The sequence below is a fragment of the Grampus griseus genome, assembly GCF_964374135.1.
Source record: "Grampus griseus genome assembly, chromosome: 1".
Taxonomy (NCBI): Eukaryota; Metazoa; Chordata; class Mammalia; order Artiodactyla; family Delphinidae; genus Grampus; species Grampus griseus.
The window spans coordinates 24,081,623-24,104,636 of record NC_139017.1 but is presented as its reverse complement, the minus strand read 5'-3'; the positions used below and the strand labels follow the sequence as shown (position 1 = coordinate 24,104,636).

At 34.2% G+C, this 23,014-nt stretch overlaps 1 protein-coding gene across 11 annotated transcripts in view; it reads left to right on the top strand.

Annotated features, from left to right (window-relative positions):
- CDC42BPA (CDC42 binding protein kinase alpha) overlaps positions 1 to 23,014 on the top strand; it is a 324,813-nt gene that overhangs the window by 53,279 nt on the left and 248,520 nt on the right. For all 11 annotated transcript variants that reach the window (XM_082655136.1, XM_082655135.1, XM_082655134.1 and 8 more), the window contains exon 2: positions 9,760 to 9,851. In XM_082655136.1, coding sequence (XP_082511262.1) covers positions 9,760 to 9,851 — 92 coding nt within the window. The remainder of the gene's footprint in view (positions 1 to 9,759; positions 9,852 to 23,014) is intronic.

The following is a 23,014-nucleotide window of genomic DNA, read 5'->3' as shown; positions in this document are numbered from 1 at the left end:
GCAGCTAATATTACCAGTGGTTTGAAACCAGCAGACTGTTCCCATGAGGCCTGGACAGTAGCTGTTGGGAGGAGGCAGGCTGGAGGGGAGAACTGAAGGAGACTCCGTGTTTAGATCTTGGGCTACATTCAGCAGGGAAAAGGGTATGCCTTGCAAGGTATACCTGGCATTTCATATTGAAACTTCGAATTCTTTTTATTTTAGAATCATTCATTCATTTATCCGTTCATTTATCAGTGTACAGTGAACCAGGCAGTTGTGTGAGTGGCTCAGATAGAAATATGCTTTCTTTGCAGCTTCAAAGAGATTTTTTTTTAACTTAGAATTATTTCATATTTGATTTCTTAAATTCCAGTATCTGTGTTAATTTCAGAACTTTTGGGAAGAAAGAGACATATTATATTGGAAAGGCTTTGGAGCCTGACAGATCAGAGCTTCAATCCTATTAGTACCACTTACTAGTAATCTTCAGAATTTATTTTACCTTTCTGAACCTGTTTTCTTTTCTGTAAAATGGGAATAATAATACTTGTCATTCATATCTCCTTCTCTTCATGCATGTGCTTTGTATCTTTCTGCAGAACTAATTTTCTCCCCAGCTTTTAGCCTTGTGGTAGAATGCTTACCCCAATAACTACTGAGTTTTTATGTTAATTCTTATAACCACTTGCAGAGACTAAGTCTTTCTGAGTTCAGTTGTAAATTATTTGTTCCACAGCTTTGGTCAGTTTTCTACTCTGGATCACTTTACTCTGACCTGTGAAGTGTGGCCCCACAATATATATTTAACCTTCCCCTGAGATTCTAGGGGAGATTTTCAGAGAAAGGAGAGTGAGGTGGCGTGGCACAGATTTCAGAAAGTATGTGCCACAAGTGAAAGCGCTGAACTGGACAGCACTAAAGAAAGTCAACATATTGTTATCATTAGATGGTGTAGTACTTTGTGAAAGGTCACTGAACATAGCATTTATTCAGTATAGACATAGCCATTGTTTAGCAGCACAGCAGACTGGATTGGGCCCTTATATTGCCTTGATTTTTGTCAAGGACAGTAGTGTAGTGATTATTAATTCTTTGAAAATTACTGTAATGAATACAGAGTTTTTGCAACTAGTCTTATATATCCAAAATTATTTAAATTGCACCGAGTGCCTGAAATGGCCTTTTGGTAGATAGAATTCATGATTTTTATTTTACATATCTTTGTATAAAGCATTTTTGGGAACTTCCCTGGTGGTGCAGTGGTTAAGAATCCGCCTGCCAATGCAGGGGACATGGGTTTGAGCCCTGGTCTGGGAAGATCCCACATGCCGCAGAGCAACTAAGCCCGTGCACCACAATCAGTGAGCCTGCAAGCCACAACTACTGAGCCTCCGTGCCACAACTACTGAAGCCCATGTACCTAGAGCCTGTGCTCTGCAACAAAGAGAAGCCCCCCACTCACTGCAACTAGAGAAAGCCTACGCACAGCAACGAAGACCCAACGCAGACATAAATAAATAAATAAATAAATAAAGCATTTTTGTTAGATAGTGCTAATGAACTTTTGGCAGTAAATTGAGTGTATAATCAAATTTTTCAAATGCAATATAGAAATAAATGTTCCAGTAGTTGAAGTTGTGAATCATCTCATTCTATTTCATGATTTCATTTAATATCTGACCCTCATCTCTAATAATGTGTTAGGGCATCTTTTAAACTGTCTCAGACATTGTGAATGGAGTGCTCAGTAATAAATTGTACAGCTTTTAACTTTGTTTTGGTTCATTTTCTTTGTACTATCTGAGTATCATAAAATACCTATATACCCCTCTATAGATTTTAATAGTTATTGTTGCTTATTTGTACTACAGATTATAATAATAGGTATAATATACCTTATGTGTTAGCTCTGCAGCAACTTTTTTTTGGGACTTCTGCTTTATTCTTCAGAGGAACTTGAAGTATGTATTAATAATACCTTTGTTTTGTGACCCTGAGATATAGTAGAAATCAAAGCTCCTTTTAAGTATTGGAGATTGATGTTATAATTTATTTGAATTATAGTTATGCTCCCATTTTCAGTTCTAATAAGGCCTTTATGTGTCAACCCATTGCTGGATTGTCTCTGTGGACTCCCACTTGGGCCCCAGTCTGGTCAAAACCCCCTGCCTCAGTGGGGGTGTGGTGTGGGGGGAGAGTCTTTTCCCGTGAGGATTTCCACAGCCAGTAACCAAACCAGTGCTGAGACTGAAACAGCACAAGCTTTATTCAATGGCCAGAGAATGGAGAAGCAGGAACTTAGTTACAAATCAGTTTCTTTTAGGGGGAGCAGTCAAGGCGAGATTTTTAAACGTAGGGTTAACGAGGGGGAGGCACATGCATTGGTTTTATTGGAATAGGCACTGTTCTTCCTGGAACTGGTATGCCACCTCCTTTTCTTCCTGCTATGGTCCGGTACTTCCTGTCATGGCTGTTGGTGGGTGTGTCATTTTGCATGCTAATGTATTACAATGAATGTATAATGAGGCTCAGGGTCTACGGGAGGTCAGGTCTCTCACCATCTTGGATTTCACCAGTTCTAATCAGGTCTGGTGGCCTCTTGTTTTTCTCTTCTGGTGGTTTCCTGTAAGACAAAGATAATACTTACCCCCAGCTTAGATTCTCTCAAGGAAGGGGGAGAGTTAGAGTCTGGGAGTAACAGCCATGTCAAGAAACCCATCTTGTGTGTGTGTGTGTGCGCGTGTGTGTGTGTGTGTGTGTGTGTGTGTGTGTATGTTAAGGTTTCTTCCTTAAAAAGCTTTATTGAAATATAATTCACAGAGTAAACAATTCACTCATTTGAAGTATGCAATTCAGTGGTATTATCTTACTGTTTTATCTTATTAATTTAAAAAAGTTGTGGTAAAGTACAATTGACAATGTGGAGATTAAGGGTGCTGACACCTGCACAGTGGAAGATCCACCTATAACTTTATAGTGGGCTATCTGCATCTGCGATTCTGCATCAGAGGTTCAGAACCAACTGCAGAGAGTGTAGTACTGCAGTATGTATTTATTGAAAAAAATCCGCTTGTAAGTGGCCCCTTGCAGTTCAGACCCGTGTTGTTCAAGGGCCAACTGTATGTAATACAAAATTGCCATTTTAACCGTACAATTTATTGGCATTAATTACATTCACAGTGTTGTGCAACCATCACCACTGGCTATTTCTAAAACTTTTCATCATCCCAAAGAGAAATTCTATAACCATTAAGCAATGACTCCCCATTTTCCACCCTCCCTCCAGCACCTGGTAACCTTTAATCTATTTTCTATCTCTATGAATTTGCCTGTTCTAGATATTTCATATAAGGTGAGTCAAACAAGAATTGCCTTTCTATGTCTGGCTTATTTCTTTTAACATTTTATCATAATGTTTTTAAGATTCATCCATGTTGGAGCATGTATCAGACTTTTATTTCTTTTTTAGGTTGAACTGTTGTTGTATGTATATACCACATTTTGTTTATCCATTCATCTGTTGATGGACCTTTGGCTATTGTGAATAATGCTGTAATAAACATTGGTGTACAGGGATCTATTGGAATCCCTTTTTTCAATTCCTTTGGATATATATCTAAAAATAGAACTGCTGGGTCATAAGGTAAATCTACGTTCAGTTTTTTGAGGAACTGCCAAACTTTTCCAAAATAGCTTTTTACATTCATACATAAAAAGTACTTTACATTCCCACCAGTAATGTATGAGGGTTCCAGTTTCTCTAAATCCTTGTCAACACTTGTTATTTTCTGTTTTGTAAAATTTACTTATTAATTTATTATTATTATTGTTATTATTATTTATAGCTATCCTAGAGGGTGTGAAGTGATATCTCTCATTGTGGTTTTGGTTTGCATTTCCCTAATTGTTGGTGTTTAGTAACTTTTCATATGCTTTTTGGCTATTTGTATATCTTTGGAGAAATATTTAATCAAACCTTTGCCCATTTTTTAATAGGGCTGTTTTTCAATTGTTGAGTTGTAGGAGTTCTTTATATGTTCTAGTATTAATTCTTTTTCAAATATATGATTTGCAAATATTTTTCACCATTCTGTAGGTTTTTTAATTTCTCTCTTAATACTAAACTTCGATGTACAAAAGTTTTAAATTTTGATGAAACCAGTTTATCTATTTTTTTCTTTTATTGCCTGTGCTTTTTGTGTCATGTGCACGAAATCGTTGCCATATCCAATGCCATGAAGATTTTCCCCTGTGTTTTCTTCTACAAGTATTTATAGTTTTAACTTTTAAGTTGAGATCTTCGATGCACTTTGAGTTAATTTTTGTATTTGGTGTAAAATAAGGATCTATGTTCATTTTTATGTATATAGATATCTTGACTCCTTACCTGTACATACTTCAACATCTGTTTTCTCAGAAATGAAAGCATTCTCTTAGATATCTCCACAGTACAATTATTAATTTAGCAGATTTAACCCTGATACATTATATAATACATATTTAATATTGAAATTTCACCAGTTATCCCAATAATATCCTTTATAGCAATGTTTATTTTTTATTTTTGGCTATGCGTTCCTGTCCATTATTACACATTGCATTTAGTTTTTTTTTTTTAAAGTAGTTATGTATTCAGTATTTTATTTATTTTTTTTATTTTTGGCTGTGTTGGGTCTTCGTTTCTGTGCGAGGGCTTTCTCTAGTTGCGGCTAGCGGGGGCCACTCTTCATCGCGGTGCGTGGGCTTCTCACTGTCACGGCCTCTCGTTGCGGAGCGCAGGCTCCAGATGCGCAGGCTCAGTAGTTGTGGCTCACGGGCCTAGTTGCTCCGCGGCACGTGGGATCTTCCCAGACCAGGGCTCGAACCCATGTCCCCTGCATTGGCAGGCAGATTCTCAACCCCTGCGCCACCAGGGAAGCCCGCATTTAGTTTTTATTTTATTTTATTTATTTTTTGGCCATGCTGTGTGGCTTGCGAGATCTTAGTTCTCCAACCAGGGGTAGAACCCACAGTCTTGTCAGTGAAAGGGTGGAGTCCTAACCACTGGATCACCAGGGAATTCTGCATTTAGTTTTAATGTCTCTTTAGAATCTTTTAATCTGGAGCAGTTCTTTAGACTTTTTTTTATCTTTCAGTGTCCTTGTTGTGTCTTGAAACTTGTCATACCACAGGCCAGTTATTTTTTAGATTGTTCCTGAATTTAAGTTTGTCTGATTATTTCCTTGTGATTAGAGTCCAGTTATCTGTCTTTGGCAGATGTGTAGTTGTAAATGATATTAATTAATTAATTAATTTAATTTTTTTCCTCCTTATTTTTTTTCCTTCTACTTTGATTTTAGTCTCTTGGTCTGACCTTAACATATCTGACATCTTAATTTTCAGCCTTCCTTCTTTCCCAGTATAAATATTGAGGGCTTTCCCCTCCCCCCCAGTTATATTCTAGAAGTCTTGATATGTAATGTTTTTATTATTAAGTAGTTCTGAATATTTTCTAATTACCTTATTACTTTCTTCTTCAAAATTATTGTCAGAGTTCAGAGCTTATGGGCTTTCCTCTGGTCTTTCTGTTCTTGATTTCTAATTATATTAATTGCATAGTACTCATAGAATTTTATTTTTGTGTTCCCAATACTTTGAATTTTGTTGGAGGTAGTTTTATGCCTTGCATATTATAAAAATTTGTAGAGGTTCAGTGTGTGTTTGAAAATTAATTCTTCAACTCTTAGGTGGAGTGTTACATGTATGCCACTCAATACACTAAAAAAATTGTTTTTTGGTCTGCTTGAGCTATGAGTTACTGAGAGAGAGAGTAAAATCTCCCTTTAGGAAGGTGAGTTTGTTTCTTCTTTTATGTCTGTCAATTTGGCTTTACACATTTGAAGGTTATGTTGTTGGGTGTATACATGTTTAGACTTATTGTGTCCTGGTTAATTTCAGCTGGGTTTTTTTGTTTTTTTTAATCATTATGTATGACTCCTTTTAATTTCTATTCCACTAATGCCTCCCCACCCAATACCTCTTTCATCTAATATCAGTATGGCTATATTGATTTTTTGGTGGGTGAGAGCCGAGGGTTAACATTAGCCTTTATTTACTTTTTTTGAAATTTTACGTAAATTCAGGTAAGAACCTACTAAAACAGCAGAGAAAACTCCACAGAATTTTAGAAAGGATAAACAAGTCTAAATAATGTATATTTGGAAAAATAGTTGTAAAATATGCAAACTTTCCAGCAATATTAGTAAAGAAAAATAATGAAAATAGACCTAAATATATAATATTAGTAATTAAAAAGGGATCAAACCTGTTCATGTAGTAGAGTTTTATAAAGAAAAGAATATTATGTCACCCTATCCCAATAAATTTGAAAATTTCAATGCAATATATAATTTCTTAGAAAAACATAATTAATACAGTTGTCACAGGTAGAAACAGAAAAATGAAAATGACAGTGTGAAAGAAGTGAAATATTAAAAATCCAACAAAATGACACGTGCAAGGTGTTTCACTGGCAAGTTTTAGCAGACCTTATAGTCATAGTCTCCTTTATTGTCTTCTAAAAGGTTTGTAGTTTTGTTTTTCACATTGAGATCTTTGAAAAACCTGGAATTATTTTATTTTAGAGAAAAGAAAAGGAGAGGAAGCTACGCAACATAGTTAATGAGGTTGGTTTATTATTGGTACCAAACCAGATGAAGATAGTACAGAAAAAATATAATTGTAAACCAGAATTGTTTATAAACACAAATGTAAGATTCCTAAGTAAAATCAAAGCAAAGCAATTTCATCTATGTATTAAAAAATTACGTTATAACCAAGTAACGTTTATCTCAAGGTATACAAAGATGTATCAGCTTCTAAAATCTTTTTAAGTAAAATGTCATGTTAAGAGAATGAAAAAGAAAACCAAATCTTGTCCACAGAGGTTGTAATTAACAGTCCTACCAGTTATGTGTGAGAATACCTGTTATTCGTACTCCGGCAAACACTTGGTGGTTTCAGGTTTTTTATTTTTGGCATATTTGGTTGTTAAATAATAGAATATTAGCAGTAAGTTTATTTGCATTTCTCTCATTCCTTGTAATGTGAGCATAATTTTTTGGGTGTAAGTCTGTTTTAAACACTGAAAATTTAAAATGGGAGAGTAACACTTATTGCATAATTTGTTTACTTGAGGACAGGGACTATTTTATTTATCTTCATACTTCTAACATCTTATAAAGTGCTTGGCATATAGCGGGTATTCAAAGTTACTTTTCGAGTGAATTGAATAAATATTTAGTAAACTATGAGCCTTCTGAAGAAATTTGTGACTTAACTCATTTTTGAATGTCTGAAAATAGAATAATTTTGCTATGTCAAAGAAATGGGATTTTTACTAGCAGGTTCCAGGAAGTAAAGAATGGACAGGATTATTCTTCTAGTTTACGTTAATACTACAGGCTCCCATAAAGCGTGGATAGCTCATAAAATCCTTAATCCTAATTATGCACGATTTAACAGTATTCATTTGCTTGGTGCTTTCAGGGTGTATACTATTGCATGGAAAGATAACATCATTTATATTTTGACATATTGTTATCCTTTGTACCTTGCTAAAAGATTGTTTCAACAATCATTTGCTTACCTGAATTGTATTTCCGTTACTCTAGTTTTAAAAAAGTTTCTTTCCCTGCTTTACGGTAATGTTTTAGAGGATTGAAATACCTAGATTTCTAACCTTTCAGATAAGTAGGATGTTACCCAGAGGAAGGTATACACAGAATTATTCTTTAAGAATAAACATAGTTGTCTGTGATGAAATGCTGTTTGGATTTAGGGTCAGAACGAGACAAAGATATAGAACATACCGTCTATTTGGATTAAGGTATTTGGAAATCTTGAGGGGGTCAGGGTAGTAAACAGTGAAGTAAAAGAAATAAAGAACTGTTAAGTGTAATGTTGTAGGCTGCTTTGTGATATTTTCCAGCTCTAGCTAGCAACTAGCCTAGCACTCTTCTCACACTGGCTGGCTCCACATCTTTATTTTTAATTTACACATTTCTATGTGTACTGTTCTTAACCAAGTATTTCTGATATGCTTGTGTAGAAGCTGGGAAAGGGAGGGACACTAGGCTCAAGATGATTTCACTCTTCCTTGCCATTCCCTTATAACCCATCTATACCTTTGTAAATAGTCTATTTGTAAATAAGCCTTCCTCAGATTGGGATAATTTATTTCCTGTTAGGACCCTGACTGATTCCCAGTTGCCACAGTCTCACCGTTTGTCCAGTCCAGATTGTTCAAAACCAAGATATCTTGGTCATTTTATCAAAATGTTCACTTCCTGGCTGCCATGGTTTTACATCTTCTCTCTCTTACAGTATGAGATCCTTTATACCTTTATTCAAATTTGATCTGTTTCTTTGATCATATTTTCTGTTGTGTGAATTCCAAATAGAGATTCAATCTCTATTTCCTTTCCTTATAATCTAAAACACTAATACAGAAATCTCTAGTAGACTGGGTTTTGCAATGTGGAATACCCCTCTTTCCTAAAGTATCGGTAGTTAGGGCTAAATACATTTAGACCAAAGCAAGTGGTAAGGCCTGCTGTGTCTCTTTCCCTTTCTAATGCTCAAATACATACCTTTGATCTTCCACACTCTCGTGCATGGTAGGAAAGAGAAGAGAGCTGTACCCATATACAGTGACTATTTAATTGTATTAACTTCTTTTTGTGTGAGAATAAGGAGGGACATGAGGGGAGGAAAGGAGACAGGTCTATATTTCTCTTAAGGCAGCAGAACATGCAGTTGGTTTTATAATTTTTAAAAAAAATGTCTATGTTCCCTATAATTAATAGAATAATGTCTAAGTTCCTTGCATGGCATCCAACGCCACTTCCATTTTCCATTTTCTAGCCCTGATTTCTTTGTATTTCTTCTTATAATTCTATAACAACAGTGGATTATTTACCATTATCACCCAAGTTCACTTTGTCTCTCTTCGTTTGCTTATATTGCTCCCTCTGTTGGGAATATTTATAGTACATTGCAAACAGGCAAATTAGCAAAAGTCTACTTAGTCCTCAAGGTCCAGATCCAATGTTAGTTCCTCTGTGAAACATTAGTGTTCTTACAAGAGAATTAGGGTTCCATTTTCACTGATCCTGAAGCACTTTGTATTTATCTCTATTAGAAACTTTTATCACATTACTGTGTTATATGTGTGTACATACTGTATCTATTTCTGAAGACTGAGAAGTTCTTGAATGAAGGTACCATATTGTAATTATATTTGTTTTAAGCTCCAGTAATTGCCACCATACTTTGTGTAATGTCAGCTCTTGCTAAAGGCATGTTAAAATGATCAATAAATGAATGAGTGTGACAAATATTAATTTACTTGGTAGGGATTGCTGAATTTCTCTCTGGTGCCAAGAAATTTGCTTTTACTTCTTGGACCTTTGTCCTAAAATATGTATCTAGCATTGAGTTAGAATACACGGAATGTTTAAAATGAGAATAAATTGGTCTGATTTGTACATCACTAGTACTTTGCATTATTTGGTGTTTAAAAAAATGTTTCTCACCCAAAATATAATTCATATATAAGAAATAAACATCATATGAAAATTAAATCTATTCTCAATATAGTTTGATGAGACTATTAAATACTTTGGCGTAATCCTTAATCCTTATTTTCATTTTTATTGTTTAAGTAAGAAATATCCTTATTTATATCTGATTTGTATCACAGTTCATTAAGTAATTGATGTTGCCTTTTTGTTTCAGCTAAACCATTTACTTCTAAAGTGAAACAGATGCGATTACATAGAGAAGACTTTGAAATATTAAAGGTGATTGGTCGAGGGGCTTTTGGAGAGGTAAGAGATAAAGATTTTATAGAAGATCTGATAATTGTTTTGCAAGCTATTTTATACAGTCTGTGAGAGAATTTAACTGAAATATTATTTACTTGGTGTTGTAATTGATATCATTGATCAGAAATCATTAAACTTCTGAATGAAGTCTTTCTACATGGAATTTTTTTCCAAGATATTTCTGTTTTTCATATGTCATTGAAGTTTGAGTATGTTTCTGTACTCTCTTCTGTTCCATTGGTCTGTTTGTCTCTCACTGCCTTAAATTACTTTAGTTTAAGAAGTCTTGATATCTGGTAGTGTGTATACTCTAACTTCCTCCCTCTTCTCCTCTGTTCTTGGCCCTTTATATTTTCATATAATTTTAGAATAAGTGTTTCAGTTTTTACCTACTCTTAAAAATCCACATCCACACCCAGCACCCACACATCTGCTGGAATTTTGATTAGGATTGCCCTGAAACTAGAGATTACTTTGTAGATAATTGACATCTTAACAATATTGAGTCAGCCATCCATGAACATGGTATATGCCTCCATTTATTTAGGGCTTTATAAATTTAACACACTAATTATTTGTAGTTTCCATTCAGTAGAGTGGATTTATACATCTTTCAGCAGATTTATTCCTAGGTATGTGATATTCTTTATGTTATTTTAATTAGAATTATTGGTTAAGTTTCATTTTCTAATTGTTTTTGCTAGTAGTTAGACACAATTGAATTCTGTTTATTGACCTCATACCCAGCAACCTCGCTAATTTTACTTTTAAAATCATGAATTGTGTTGGATTTTAATAAAATGCTTTATCAGCATCTTTTGAGACACTCAGGCTTTTCTCCTTTACTCTGTTAACGTGTTGAGTTACACTGGTTTATTTTCAATGTGAAACTAACCTTGCATTTCTAAAATAAGCCAACTTTGTTGGGATGTATTATCCTTTTAATTTACCTTTGGGCTCAGTTTGCTATTTGTGTGTGTTGTGTGTGTTTTCGATCTTTGAGAGAAATTGGCCTGTAATTTTCCTACTTACCACATCCTGATCAGATTTTGGTATCTTGGTTATTCTGGCCTCATAAAAAGAGGGAGTATTTCCTTTTTTACTGTTCTTTAGAGGAGTTTGAGAAGATTGTTATTATTTCTTTCTTATACGCTTAGAAGATTTCACTGGTGAAGCCATTTGAGCCTGGAGGTTCCTAGAGAGAGAGTTTTAAATTATATAATTAATTTTTTAAATTGAAATTGAACTATTTGGATATTTTGTATAGATGTGTCAGTTTTGCTAGGTTCATCCATGTCATCTGATTTTTCATATTTATTACTATATTGGCCGTTTGCACTTCTCATTTTTTTCATTTGTTATACTTAGCGGTTTATCAATTCTGTTATTTTTTCAATGAATTAACTTTTGCCCTTTGTATTTTTCTATGGTAGATTTGTTTTCTGTTTCATTAATTTCTGCTTTTATCTTTTAATGTTCTTTTCTCCCTTTGGTTTCAACTTGCTGTTCTTTTTCTAACTTTTTGAGTTAGATGCTCAGAGCATTGATTTCTAGATCTTTTCAGATGTGCTATACTTTTTCCTCTAAGCAGCTTTAGCTATAGCAAAGTTTTGATATGTCATATTTTCATTATAGAGTTCCTCAAAATACAATGTGATTTCCAATGTGATTTTAAATTTCTGTTATGGTTTTTTTGATCTATGATTTTAGAAGTTTATCGCTCCATCTCTAAGTATTTGGAGGGTTTTTAGTTATATTTCTGTTTTTGAGTTATAATGTAATTCCAGAGCAGTCAGAGAATATACATTGTCTGATTTCAAGTCTTTGAAATTTGCTGTGCAGTGTTCTGTAAATATCAGTTAGGTAAAAGACATTAATCTTATTTAAATCCTCCATATCCTTAACTGTTCTCTCTGTGTGATATTTCATTTCCTGAGAGAGGATTTGCTTATTTCTTTCTTATTTTTTTCAGTTTTCACTGATAACAAATATCAAGTTATTATATTTCCCTAGTGATTAACTCTTTTATCATGATGTAATGATCCTTGTTATCTCTAAGTAATGCTTTTTGAGTTAAACTTTACTTAATCTGATGTTAGTAGAATGATTCTAGCTCTTTTTATTAGTCTTCTGCATTAAATATCTTACTCCACCCTGTTAGTTTCAGCTATTACTTTATACGTTTAGTGTTAAGTAGAATATAGTTTTTATTTTTTGATCTAGTCTGATAATGTCTTATCTTTAATTGGAGTGTAGTCAGTTGACATTTAATGTAATTACATTACATATTACTATTTGTTTTCTGTTTGTCTTGTCCATTCTGTATTATGTTTCTCTCAATTCTTGGATTAACTGAGTATTTTAAATTATTCTTTCCCCCTTCTATTCATTTCTGAGTTGTACCTTCTTTTATTGGTTTCCCTAGAGATTGCCACTTGTATTCTTGGTAAATTTGTATTTTGCCAGTTCCCATTTACCCAAATTTACCTTTCATTGTCATTAGCTCTACATATATTTGAAACCCCAAAAGATACGATTATAGTGTCCCTATTCATTTTAGCTTTACCCATGTATTTACATTTTTTCTTACTCTTCACGTTCACATACTTATTTATATTCATATACTTGTCTTTGATATAATTTTCCTTTTGACTTAAAAATTCCCTTTAGTATTTTGCCAAGTCTGCTGAGATAAATTATCTGCATTTTCTGTCTGAAAATACATTTATTTTGAGGTCTTAAAAAAATTGTGTTATATACACACATAGCTTAATGGATTTGTACATTTGCATGAACTTCTGTAACTATTATGCAGATCAAGATAGGCTCCCATTGCCCCCTCTATGTGGATAACCACCTTCTCATTAACCATCTATTCTGACTTCTATAATTATAGATTTATTTTGCCTGTTTTTGAATGCTATATTAGTGGAATTATATAATATATATTTTTCTGTTTCTGTCTTCTTTTGCTCAATATTATGCTTGTGTGATTCATTTTTGTTTTTTATTGGTTCAAAGTATTCCTCTATATGAATATACCACAAGTATTTTATCCATACTAGTGTTGGTAGGTATTCAAGTTTATAGTTTTTGGCCACTGTTAATAATGTTGTTATGAACATTCATGTACATGTCTTTTGGGAGGTAGAAGCACTCATCTGTGTTTGATATAACCCTAGTGGAATTTCTGGGTTGCATGTTAGGCATATTTAGTCTTAGTTGGTAGTGCCAAATAATATCCCAATTGGTTTTCAATGTGTACTCTGACCAACAGTGTATTAAGGTCCCAGTTGCTTCACAACCTCACCAACACTTGCATCATTTTTTAAACTTTGGACATTTTTTGGTGGATGAGTAGTGGTATTGGATTGTGATTTCATTTTACATTTCCTAATAACTCTTAAAGTTGAGCCCATTTTCATATTACTTCATATAACTTGGATATCCTTTTTCATAAGTGCACATTTTGGGATTGGGGGAGTGGGAGCAGGAGGGTGTGTTGTCTGACTTACTGGTATATTCTGGATACAAGTCCTTTGTTGGAAGTGTGTGTGTGTGTGTGTGTGTGTGTGTGTGTGTATTAAACAAAATGTCTTCCTGTGTGTGGCTTGGCTTTTCCCTCTCTGTATAGATCTTTTATGGAAGAGAAGATCTTAGTTTTGGTGAAGTACATTTAATTAAGCTTTTCTTTATGATTAGTGCTTTTTTGTGTTCGTTAAAAAAGTTATTTTCTACTCTGAAGGTCATGAAGATATTTTCCTCTGTTATCTTATGTAATCTATAAAAAAAAAATCTTTTTCATTTAGGTCTGTGATCCGTCTGGTATTATTTTGTGTTTTGTGAGGTATAGGTCAAGGTTCATTTTATTCTTTGTGGGTTTCTCAGCATCATTTATTTAAAGACTACTTTTTCTACATTTGATTGCAAAGGAACTTCCATTGTGAATCAGCTGACCCTATATGTGTTACTTTTATTAATTTTTAATAGTTTTTAATGTAGAATTCTTGTTCATGTTTCATTAAATTTATTTATCAGTCTTTGACGTTTGTTGATGAGCCTGTAAATGATATTTTTAGATTTCATTTTGTAACCATGTTGCTAGACTAGAAATACAATTAATTTTTGTGTAGTGATTTTGTATTTAAGCATCTTGATATATTAACTTATTAATTCGAGTTTATAAATTTAAAAGATTTTTCATATACACAGTCATACCATTTCCAAATAATGACAGCTTTTTTTCTTTCTTTTGTTATACTTGTTATTTCTTTTTCCTGTATTATTACAATAGAGAGTTTCTTCCTTAAAATATTAAATTCAGTTGTTGAAAATCAATTTTTTTCTGGTTTGTGATTTCAGGGGTAAGTATGAAGTTTGGAACAGCTTTTTAAAAAAAAATTGTTACTCTTTTTTTAGGTTAAGGAAGTTACTCTTTTTTAGGTAAAGGAAGTTTTCCTTTTAGTCCTAGTCTGTTGAGAGCTTTTATCATGCATTAGAGTTAACTTTTTTTTTTTGTTTTTTTTTTTTTAACATCTTTATTGGGGTATAATTGCTTTACAATGGTGTGTTAGTTTCTGCTTTATAACAAAGTGAATCAGTTATACATATACATATGTTCCCATATCTCTTCCCTCTTGCATCAGAGTTAACTTTTATTAAAAGCTTTTTTTAATATCTCTTTTGATGATATGATTTGACCTCTGTATTTAGTTAATGTGGAAATAATATTGATTAATTTTTAAATATACCAATATTGGATTACTATATAAATCCAGTTGTTCCTTATGTATTCTTTTAGTATATTGTTGGTTTTGATTTGCTAATATTTTGTTTACCATTTTTTTTTTTGTTATGTGCATGAAAAAGATTGAACTTTATTTTACCTATCTTTTAATTTCCTTATATTTTTAAAATGTTATGCTTAGCTCATAAGACAATTTGGGAAGTATTTGCGCTTTCTCAATTTTCTGAGTTTGAGAATATTATTATTTCCTTAAATGTTTGGAAAAATTCTCTGGTGAGTCCATCTAGACTAGGAGTGCAATTTTTATTTGGTTTGTTTACATCTTTTGAGGTAAATTGTATATATGTTGAAATACACCAATTGTTTATGTACAGTTCCATGAGTTTTGACAAATGGATTCACCCTTATCAAGATACAGAACATTTCCATCACCCTAAGAAGTTCCCTTTCCTGTTACTTCCCCATAACGTCCATCAAGTGGCAACCACTGTTCTAAATTTTAACTATGGATTAGTTTTGGCCGTTTGAAAATTTCATATAAATGGAAATCATACCATATGTACTCTTTTGTGTCTGGCCTCTTTTGCTCAGAATAATGTCTGTGAAATCCATTCTTGTGATCAAATGTAGTAATACTTTTTATTGCTGATTAGTAAGCTATATACCACTATCCTTCTATTGATGAACATTTGTATTGTTTCTCATTTTTGGCTGTTAGGATTAAAATTATTGTGAATATTTTTGTACAAGTTTTTATGGAAATACGTTTTCATTTTCCTTGGATAAATACCTAGGAGTGGAACTGGTATGTTAAGTGGTAGGTGCATATTTAAATTTAAAAGAAACTGGCACATTTTTTCCAGTGGGGTTGTACCATTTTATATTCCCACCAGTTCCATGTTCTCACCAATATTTTTTTGTTAGTCTTTTAAATTTCAGTCATTCTAATGGGTGTGTAATAGTATCTCATGGTCTTAAATTGCATTGTTATGTGGATTTGTGTTATATATCAACATAATGATGAGTTTTTGTGTGCTTATTCACCATTCTTATATCCTCCTTTGTGAAGTATACATTCAGATATTTTGCTCATTAAAAAAAATGAGGTATTTGTCATCATTGAGTTGTAAGAATTCTTCATATTTTATATTTATAAATGTCTTTTGTCAGATGTATGTTTTGTCAATATTTTCTCAAAGGCTGCATAGCTTGCCTGTTAATTTTCTTAAAAATGTCTTCTGATGAGCAGAAGTTTTAAATTTTGGTGGTTTAATTTTATCAGTTTTTTCTCTTATGGTTATTATTTTCCATGTTCTTTGTAAGAAATTCTTATTTATATCTAGGTCACAGATATTTACCTATGTTTTTTTCCTAAAACCTTTATAGTTTTAGCTCTTATGTTTAGATTGGTGATTCATTTCAAATTAATTCATGTATGATGTGAGATGATAGGGATCGAGGTTCATTTTTTTCCATATGGATATCCAGTTGTTTCAGCACAATTTGTTGAAAAGGCTGTTTCTCCTCTATTGAATTACTTCAGTACCTTTGTCAAAAAAGTCAGTTGACCATACAAATGTTGATCTACTTTTGCTATTTCTATTCTATTTCACCGATATCTTTGTCTGTTCTTATGCCAGTACCACACAATCTTGATTCTGTAGCTTTATACTGTAGAGTTGAGAGTATGTAATGAAGTCTGAGTGTAAGTCCTCCTTCTTTGTTCTTTTGCAAAATTGTCTTAACTATTTGAAGACTTTTGCATTATTATATAAATTTTAGAATCACTGTGTCAGTTTCCATAAAAGCCTAGTGGTATTGAAATTTAGTTTGCATTCAGTTTATAGATCAATTTTGTGAGGACTGACATCTAAACAATCATGAGTCTACTAGTTAGTCCATGAACAAGGCATTTTTCTTTGTCTTTTAAGGTCTATTTTAATTTTACTCAAAATTTTTTTGTAATTTTAGTGTACAGGTCTTGTTCATAATTTGTTAAATTTATTGCTAAATTTTTAATGTTTTTTGATGCTATGGTAAATGACATTTAAAATTTTATATTTCAAATAGTATGCTGTTGGTATGTAGATACACCACTCTTTTTTTTTTTAACATCTTTATTGGAGTATAACTGCTTTACAATGGTTTGTTAGTTTCTGCTGTATAACAAAGTAAATCAGCTATATGTGTACAGATATCCCCATATCCCCTCCCTCTTGCATCTCCCTCCCACCCTCCCTATCCCACCCCTCTAGGTGGTCACAAAGCACTGAGCTGATCTCCCTGTGCTATGTATACCACTCATTTTTGTATCTGACTTTATTTTCTAAATTCATTTATTATTATTTAAATAGTTTTTTGTTGTTTTAGTTGCTACTTTCTTAGTTGTTCTGTGTAAACAATCATATTGTCTGAGAATAGGACAATCATACTGTCCTTTTCACTTTCCAGACTTTATACATTCTATTTCTTTATGTTGTCTTATTATACTAATTTGGACCTCTAATACAATGTCGAATAGGTGTCATGAGGGTATATATCCTTACTTTATTCCTGAATTCAGGGAGAAAGGATTTAGTGTTTGACTAGTAAGTATGATGTTAATTGTAGGTGTTTTTGAGGGAACCCTTTATCTGATTGAAGAAGTTGTCTTCTATTACTAGTTTGCTGAGAATTTAATAATCATATGGATTTGCTCTTTTATTATGTAAATTCGGTGTGCTACTTTGACTTTTTTTTTTTTTTGTGGTACGCGGGTCTCTCACTGCCGTGGCCTCTCCTGTCGCTGAGCACAGGCTCCGGACGCGCAGGCGCAGCGGCAATGGCTCACGGGCCCAGCCACTCTGCGGCATGTGGGATCCTCCTGGACTGGGGCACGAACCTGCGTCCCCTGCACCGGCAGGCGGACCCTCAACCACTGCGCCATCAGGGAAGCCCTGATTGACTTTTTTAATAGGCTTTGATTTTTAGAGCAGTTTTATGTCCACAGCAAAACTGAGTGCAAAGTACACAGAGTTCCTATATACCCGTTGACCTTGCACATGTGCAGCCTCTCCTACTATCAGCCTACCACACAAGGTGGTATATATGTTACAACTGATGGATCTACATTGACGCATCATCAGCTAAAGTCTATAGTTTACATTAGGGTTCACTCTTGGTGTTGTATTATATATTGTATGGGTTTGGACAAATGTATAGTTACAACTTATCCACCATTTTAGTATTATGCATAATAGTTTCACTGCCTTAAAAATCCTCTGTGCTTTGCCAATCCATCCCTTCCTTCCCCTAACCTCTGGCCACCAGTGATCTTTTTCCTGTCTCCATAGTTTTGCCTTTTCCTGAATGTCATAGAGTTGAAATCATACAGTAATGTAGCCTTTTCAGATTGGCTTATTCCACGTGGTAATAGGCATTTTGTTTCCTTCATGTCTTTTTATTGCTTTTACCACTGAATAATATTTCATTGTTTGAATGTACCACTGCTTATTTACCCATTTACCTACTGAAGGACATCTTTGTTTTCTTCCAAGTTTTGGCAATTATGAATAAAGCTGCTGTAAACATTCATGTGCAGGTTGATGTGATGTGTGGACATCAATTTTCAATTCATTTGCATAAATACCAAGGAGCAGAATTGCTGGATCGTATGGTAAGAGCATTATTTAAGTTTTGTAAGAAACCAACAAACTCTCTTCCAAAATGGCTGTACCATTTTGCATTCCCACTGGCAGAATGAGAGTTCCTGTTGCTCCACATCCTCACCAGCGTTTAGGAGTTGTCAGTGTTTTGAATTTTGGCCATTCTGTTAGGCGTGTAGTGGTATCTCATGGTTGTTTTAACTTGCAGTTCCCTAGATGATGTTGAGCATCTTTTCATTTGCTTATTTGCTATCTGTATATCTTCTTTGGAAAGGTGTATGTTGGATCTTTAACTCATGTTTTAATGAAATGGTTTTTTTATTATTTAAAAAAAATTTTTTTTTACATCTTTATTGGAGTACAATTGCTTTACAGTGGTGTGTTAGTTTCTGCTTTATAACAAAGTGAATCAGTTATACATATATGTTCCCATATATCTTCCCTCTTGTGTCTCCCTTCCTCCCACCCACCCTATCCCACCCCTCTAGGTGGTCACAAAGCACTGAGCTGATCTCCCTGTGCTATGCGGCTGCTTCCCACTAGCTATCTATTTTACGTTTGGTAGTGTATAAGTGTCCATGCCACTCTCTCACTTTGTCACAGCTTACCCTTCCCCCTCCCCATATCCTCAAGTCCATTCTCTAGTAGGTCTGTGTCTTTATTCCTGCCTTACCCCTAGGTTCTTCATGACATTCTTTTTTTTCTTAGATTCCATGTATATGTGTTAGCATACGGTATTTGTCTTTCTCTTTCTGACTTCACTCTGTATGACAGACTCTAGGTCCATCCACCTCACTACAAATAACTCAATTACGTTTCTTTTTATGGCTGAGTAATATTCCAGTGTATATATGTGACACATCTTCTTTATCCATTCATCCAATGATGGACACTTAGGTTGTTTCCATCTTCTGGCTATTGTAAGTAGAGCTGCAATGAACATTTTGGTGCATGACTCTTTTTGAATTATGGTTTTCTCAGGGTATATGCCCAGTAGTGAGATTGCTGGGTCATGTGGTAGTTCTATTTGTAGTTTTTTAAGGAACCTCCATACAGTTCTCCATAGTGGCTGTACCAATTCACATTCCCACCAGCAGTGCAAGAGTGTTCCCTTTTCTCCACACCCTCTCCAGCATTTATTGTTTGTAGATTTTTTGATGATGGCCATTCTGACCAGTGTGAGATGATACCTCATTGTAGTTTTGATTTGCATTTCTCTAATGATTAATGATGTTGAGCATTCTTTCATGTGTGTGTTGGCAGTCTGTATATCTTCTTTGGAGAAATGTCTGTCTAGGTCTTCTGCTCATGTTTGGATTGGGTTGTTTGTTTTTTTGTTATTGAGCTGCATGAGCTGCTTATAAATTTTGGAGATTAATCCTTTGTCAGTTGCTTCATTTGCAAATATTTTCTCCCATTCTGAGGGTTGTCTTTTGGTCTTGTTTATGGTTTCCTTTGCTGTGCAAAAGCTTTTAAGTTTCATTAGGTCCCATTTGTTTATTTTTATTTCCATTTTTCTAGGAGGTGGGTCAAAAAGGATCTTGCTGTGATTTATGTCATAGAGTGTTCTGCCTATGTTTTCCTCTTAAGAATTTGATAGTGTCTGGCCTTACATTTAGGTCTTCAATCCATTCTGAGCTTATTTTTGTGTATGGTATTAGGGGGAGTGTTCTAATCTCATACTTTTACATGTACCTTCCAGTTTTCCCAACACCACTTATTGAAGAGGCTGTCCTTTCTCCACTGTACATTCCTGCCTCCTTTATCAAAGATAAGGTGACCATATTGCATGGGTTTATGTCTGGGGTTTCTATCCTGTTCCAGTGATCTGTATTTCTGTTTTTGTGCCAGTACCATACTGTCTTGATTACTGTAGCTTTATAGTATAGTCTGAAGTCAGGGAGCCTGATTCCTCCAGCTCTCTTTCGTTCTCAAGATTGCTTTGGCTATTCGGGGTCTTTTGTGTTTCCATACAAATTGTGAAATTTTTTGTTCTAATTCTGTGAAAAATGCCAGTGGTAGTTTGATAGGGATTGCAGTGACTCTGTAGATTGCTTTGGGTAGTAGAGTCATTTTCACAATGTTGATTCTTCCAATCCAAGAACATGGTATATCTCTCCATCTATTTCTATCATCTTTAATTTCTTTCATCAGTGTCTTATAATTTTCTGCATACAGGTCTTTTGTCTCCTTAGGTAGGTTTATTACTAGATATTTTATTCTTTTTGTTACAGTGGTAAATGGGAGTGTTTTCTTGATTTCACTTTCATATTTTTCATCATAAATGTATAGGAATGCCAGAGATTTCTGTGCATTAATTTTGTATCCTCCTACTTTACCAAATTCATTGATTAGCTCTAGTAGTTTTCTGGTTAGCATCTTTAGGATTCTCAATGTATAGTCTCATGTCATCTGCAAACAGTGACGGCTTTACTTCTTCTTTTCCTATTTGGATTCCTTTTATTTCCTTTTCTTCTCTGATTGCTGTGGCTAAAACTTCCAAAACTATGTTGAATAAGAGTGGTGAGAGTGGGCAACGTTGTCTTGTTCCTGATCTTAGTGGAAATGCTTTCAGTTTTTCACCGTTGAGGACAATGTTGGCTGTGGGTTTGTCTTATATGGCCTTTATTATGTTGAGGAAAGTTCCCTCTATGCCTACTTTCCGGAGGGTTTTTATCATAAATGAGTGTTGAAGTTTGTCGAAAGCTTTCTCTGCATCTATTGAGATGACCATATGGCTTTTCTCCTTCAATTTGTTAATATGGTGTATCACATTGATTGATTTGCATATATTGAAGAATCCTTGCATTCCTGGAATAAACCCCACTTGATCATGCTGTATGATCCTTTTAATGTGCTGTTGGATTCTGTTTGCTAGTATTTTGTTGAGGGTTTTTGCATCTATGTTCATCAGTGATATTGGCCTATAGTTTTCCTTCTTTGTGACATCCTTGTCTGGTTTTGGTATCAGGGTGATGGTGGCCTCGTAGAATGAGTTTGGGAGTGTTCCTCTCTCTGCTATATTTTGGAAGAGTTTGAGAAGGATAGGTGTTAGCTCTTCTCTAAATTTTTAATAGAATTCGCCTGTGAAGCCATCTGGTCCTGGGCTTTTGTTTGTTGGAAGATTTTTAATCACAGTTTCAATTTCAGTGCTTGTGATTGGTTTGTTCATATTTTCTATTTCTTCCTGATTCAGTCTTGGCAGATTTTGCATTTCTAAGAATTTGTCCATTTCTTCCAGGTTGTCCATTTTATTGGCATAGAGTTGCTTGTAGTAATCTCTCATGATCTGTTGTATTTCTGCCATGTCAGTTGTTACTTCTCCTTTTTCATTTCTAATTCTATTGATTTGAGTCTTCTCCCTTTTTTTCTTGATGAGTCTGGCTAATGGTTTATCAATTTTGTTTATCTTCTCAAAGAACCAGCTTTTACTTTTATTGATCTTTGCTATCGTTTCCTTCATTTCTTTTCATTTATTTCTGATCTGATCTTTATGATTTCTTTCCTTCTGCTAACCTTGGGGTTTTTAATTCTTCTTTCTCTAATTGCTTTAGGTTCAAGTTTAGGATGTTTATTCGAGATGTTTCCTGTTTCTTAAGGTAGGATTGTATTGCTGTAAACTTCCCTCTTAGAACTGCTTTTGCTGCATCCCATAGGTTTTGGGTCATCGTGTCTCCATTGTCATTTGTTTCTAGGTATTTTTTGATTTCCTCTTTGATTTCTTCAGTGAATACTGTTATTAAGTAGTGTATTGTTTAGCCTCGATGTGTTTGTATGTTTTACAGATCTTTTCCTGTAATTGATATCTAGTCTCATAGCATTGTGGTCGGAAAAGGTACTTGATACGATTTCAATTTTCTTAAATTTACCAAGGCTTGATTTGTGACCCAAGATATGATCTATCCTGGAGAATGTTCCATGAGCACTTGAGAAAAATGTGTATTCTGTTGTTTTTGGATGCAGTGTCCTATAAATATCAATTAAGTCCATCTTGTTTAATGTATCATTTAAAGGTTGTGTTTCCTTATTTATTTTCATTTTGCATGAAAAATAAATAAGGTGAAAGTGGAGTGTTAAAGTCCCCTACTCTGAATGTGTTACTGTTGATTTCCCCTTTTACGGCTGTTAGTATTTGCCTATGTTGCGTGCATAAATATTTACAATCGTTATATCTTCTTCTTGGATGTATCCCTTGATCATTATGTAGTGTCCTCCTTTGTGTCTTCTAACAGTCTTTATTTTAAAATCTATTTTGTCTGATATGAGAATTGCCATTCCAGCTTCCTTTTGGTTTCCATTTGCATGGAATATCTTTTTCCATCCCCTCAATTTCAGTCTGTATGTGTCCCTAATTCTGAAGTGGGTCTCTTGTAGACAGCATATATATGGGTCTTGTTTTTGTATCCATTCAGCCAGTCTGTGTTTTTGGTGGGAGCACTTAATGCATTTACATTTAAGGTAATTATCGATATGTATGTTCCTATTCCCATTTTCTTAATTGTTTTGGGTTTGTTATTGTAGATCTTTTCCTTCTCTTGTGTTTCTTGCCTAGAGAAGTTCCTTCCTTTAGCATTTGTTGTAAAGCTGGTTTGGTGGTGCTGAACTCTCCCAGCTTTTGCTTGTCTCTAGAGGTTTTAATTTCTCCATCAAATCTGAATGAGATCCTTGCTGGGTAGAGTAATCTTGGTTGTAGGTTTTTCTCCTTCATCACTTTAAATATGTCCTGCCAGTCCCTTCTGGCTTGCAGAGTTTCTGCTGAAAGATCAGCTGTTAAC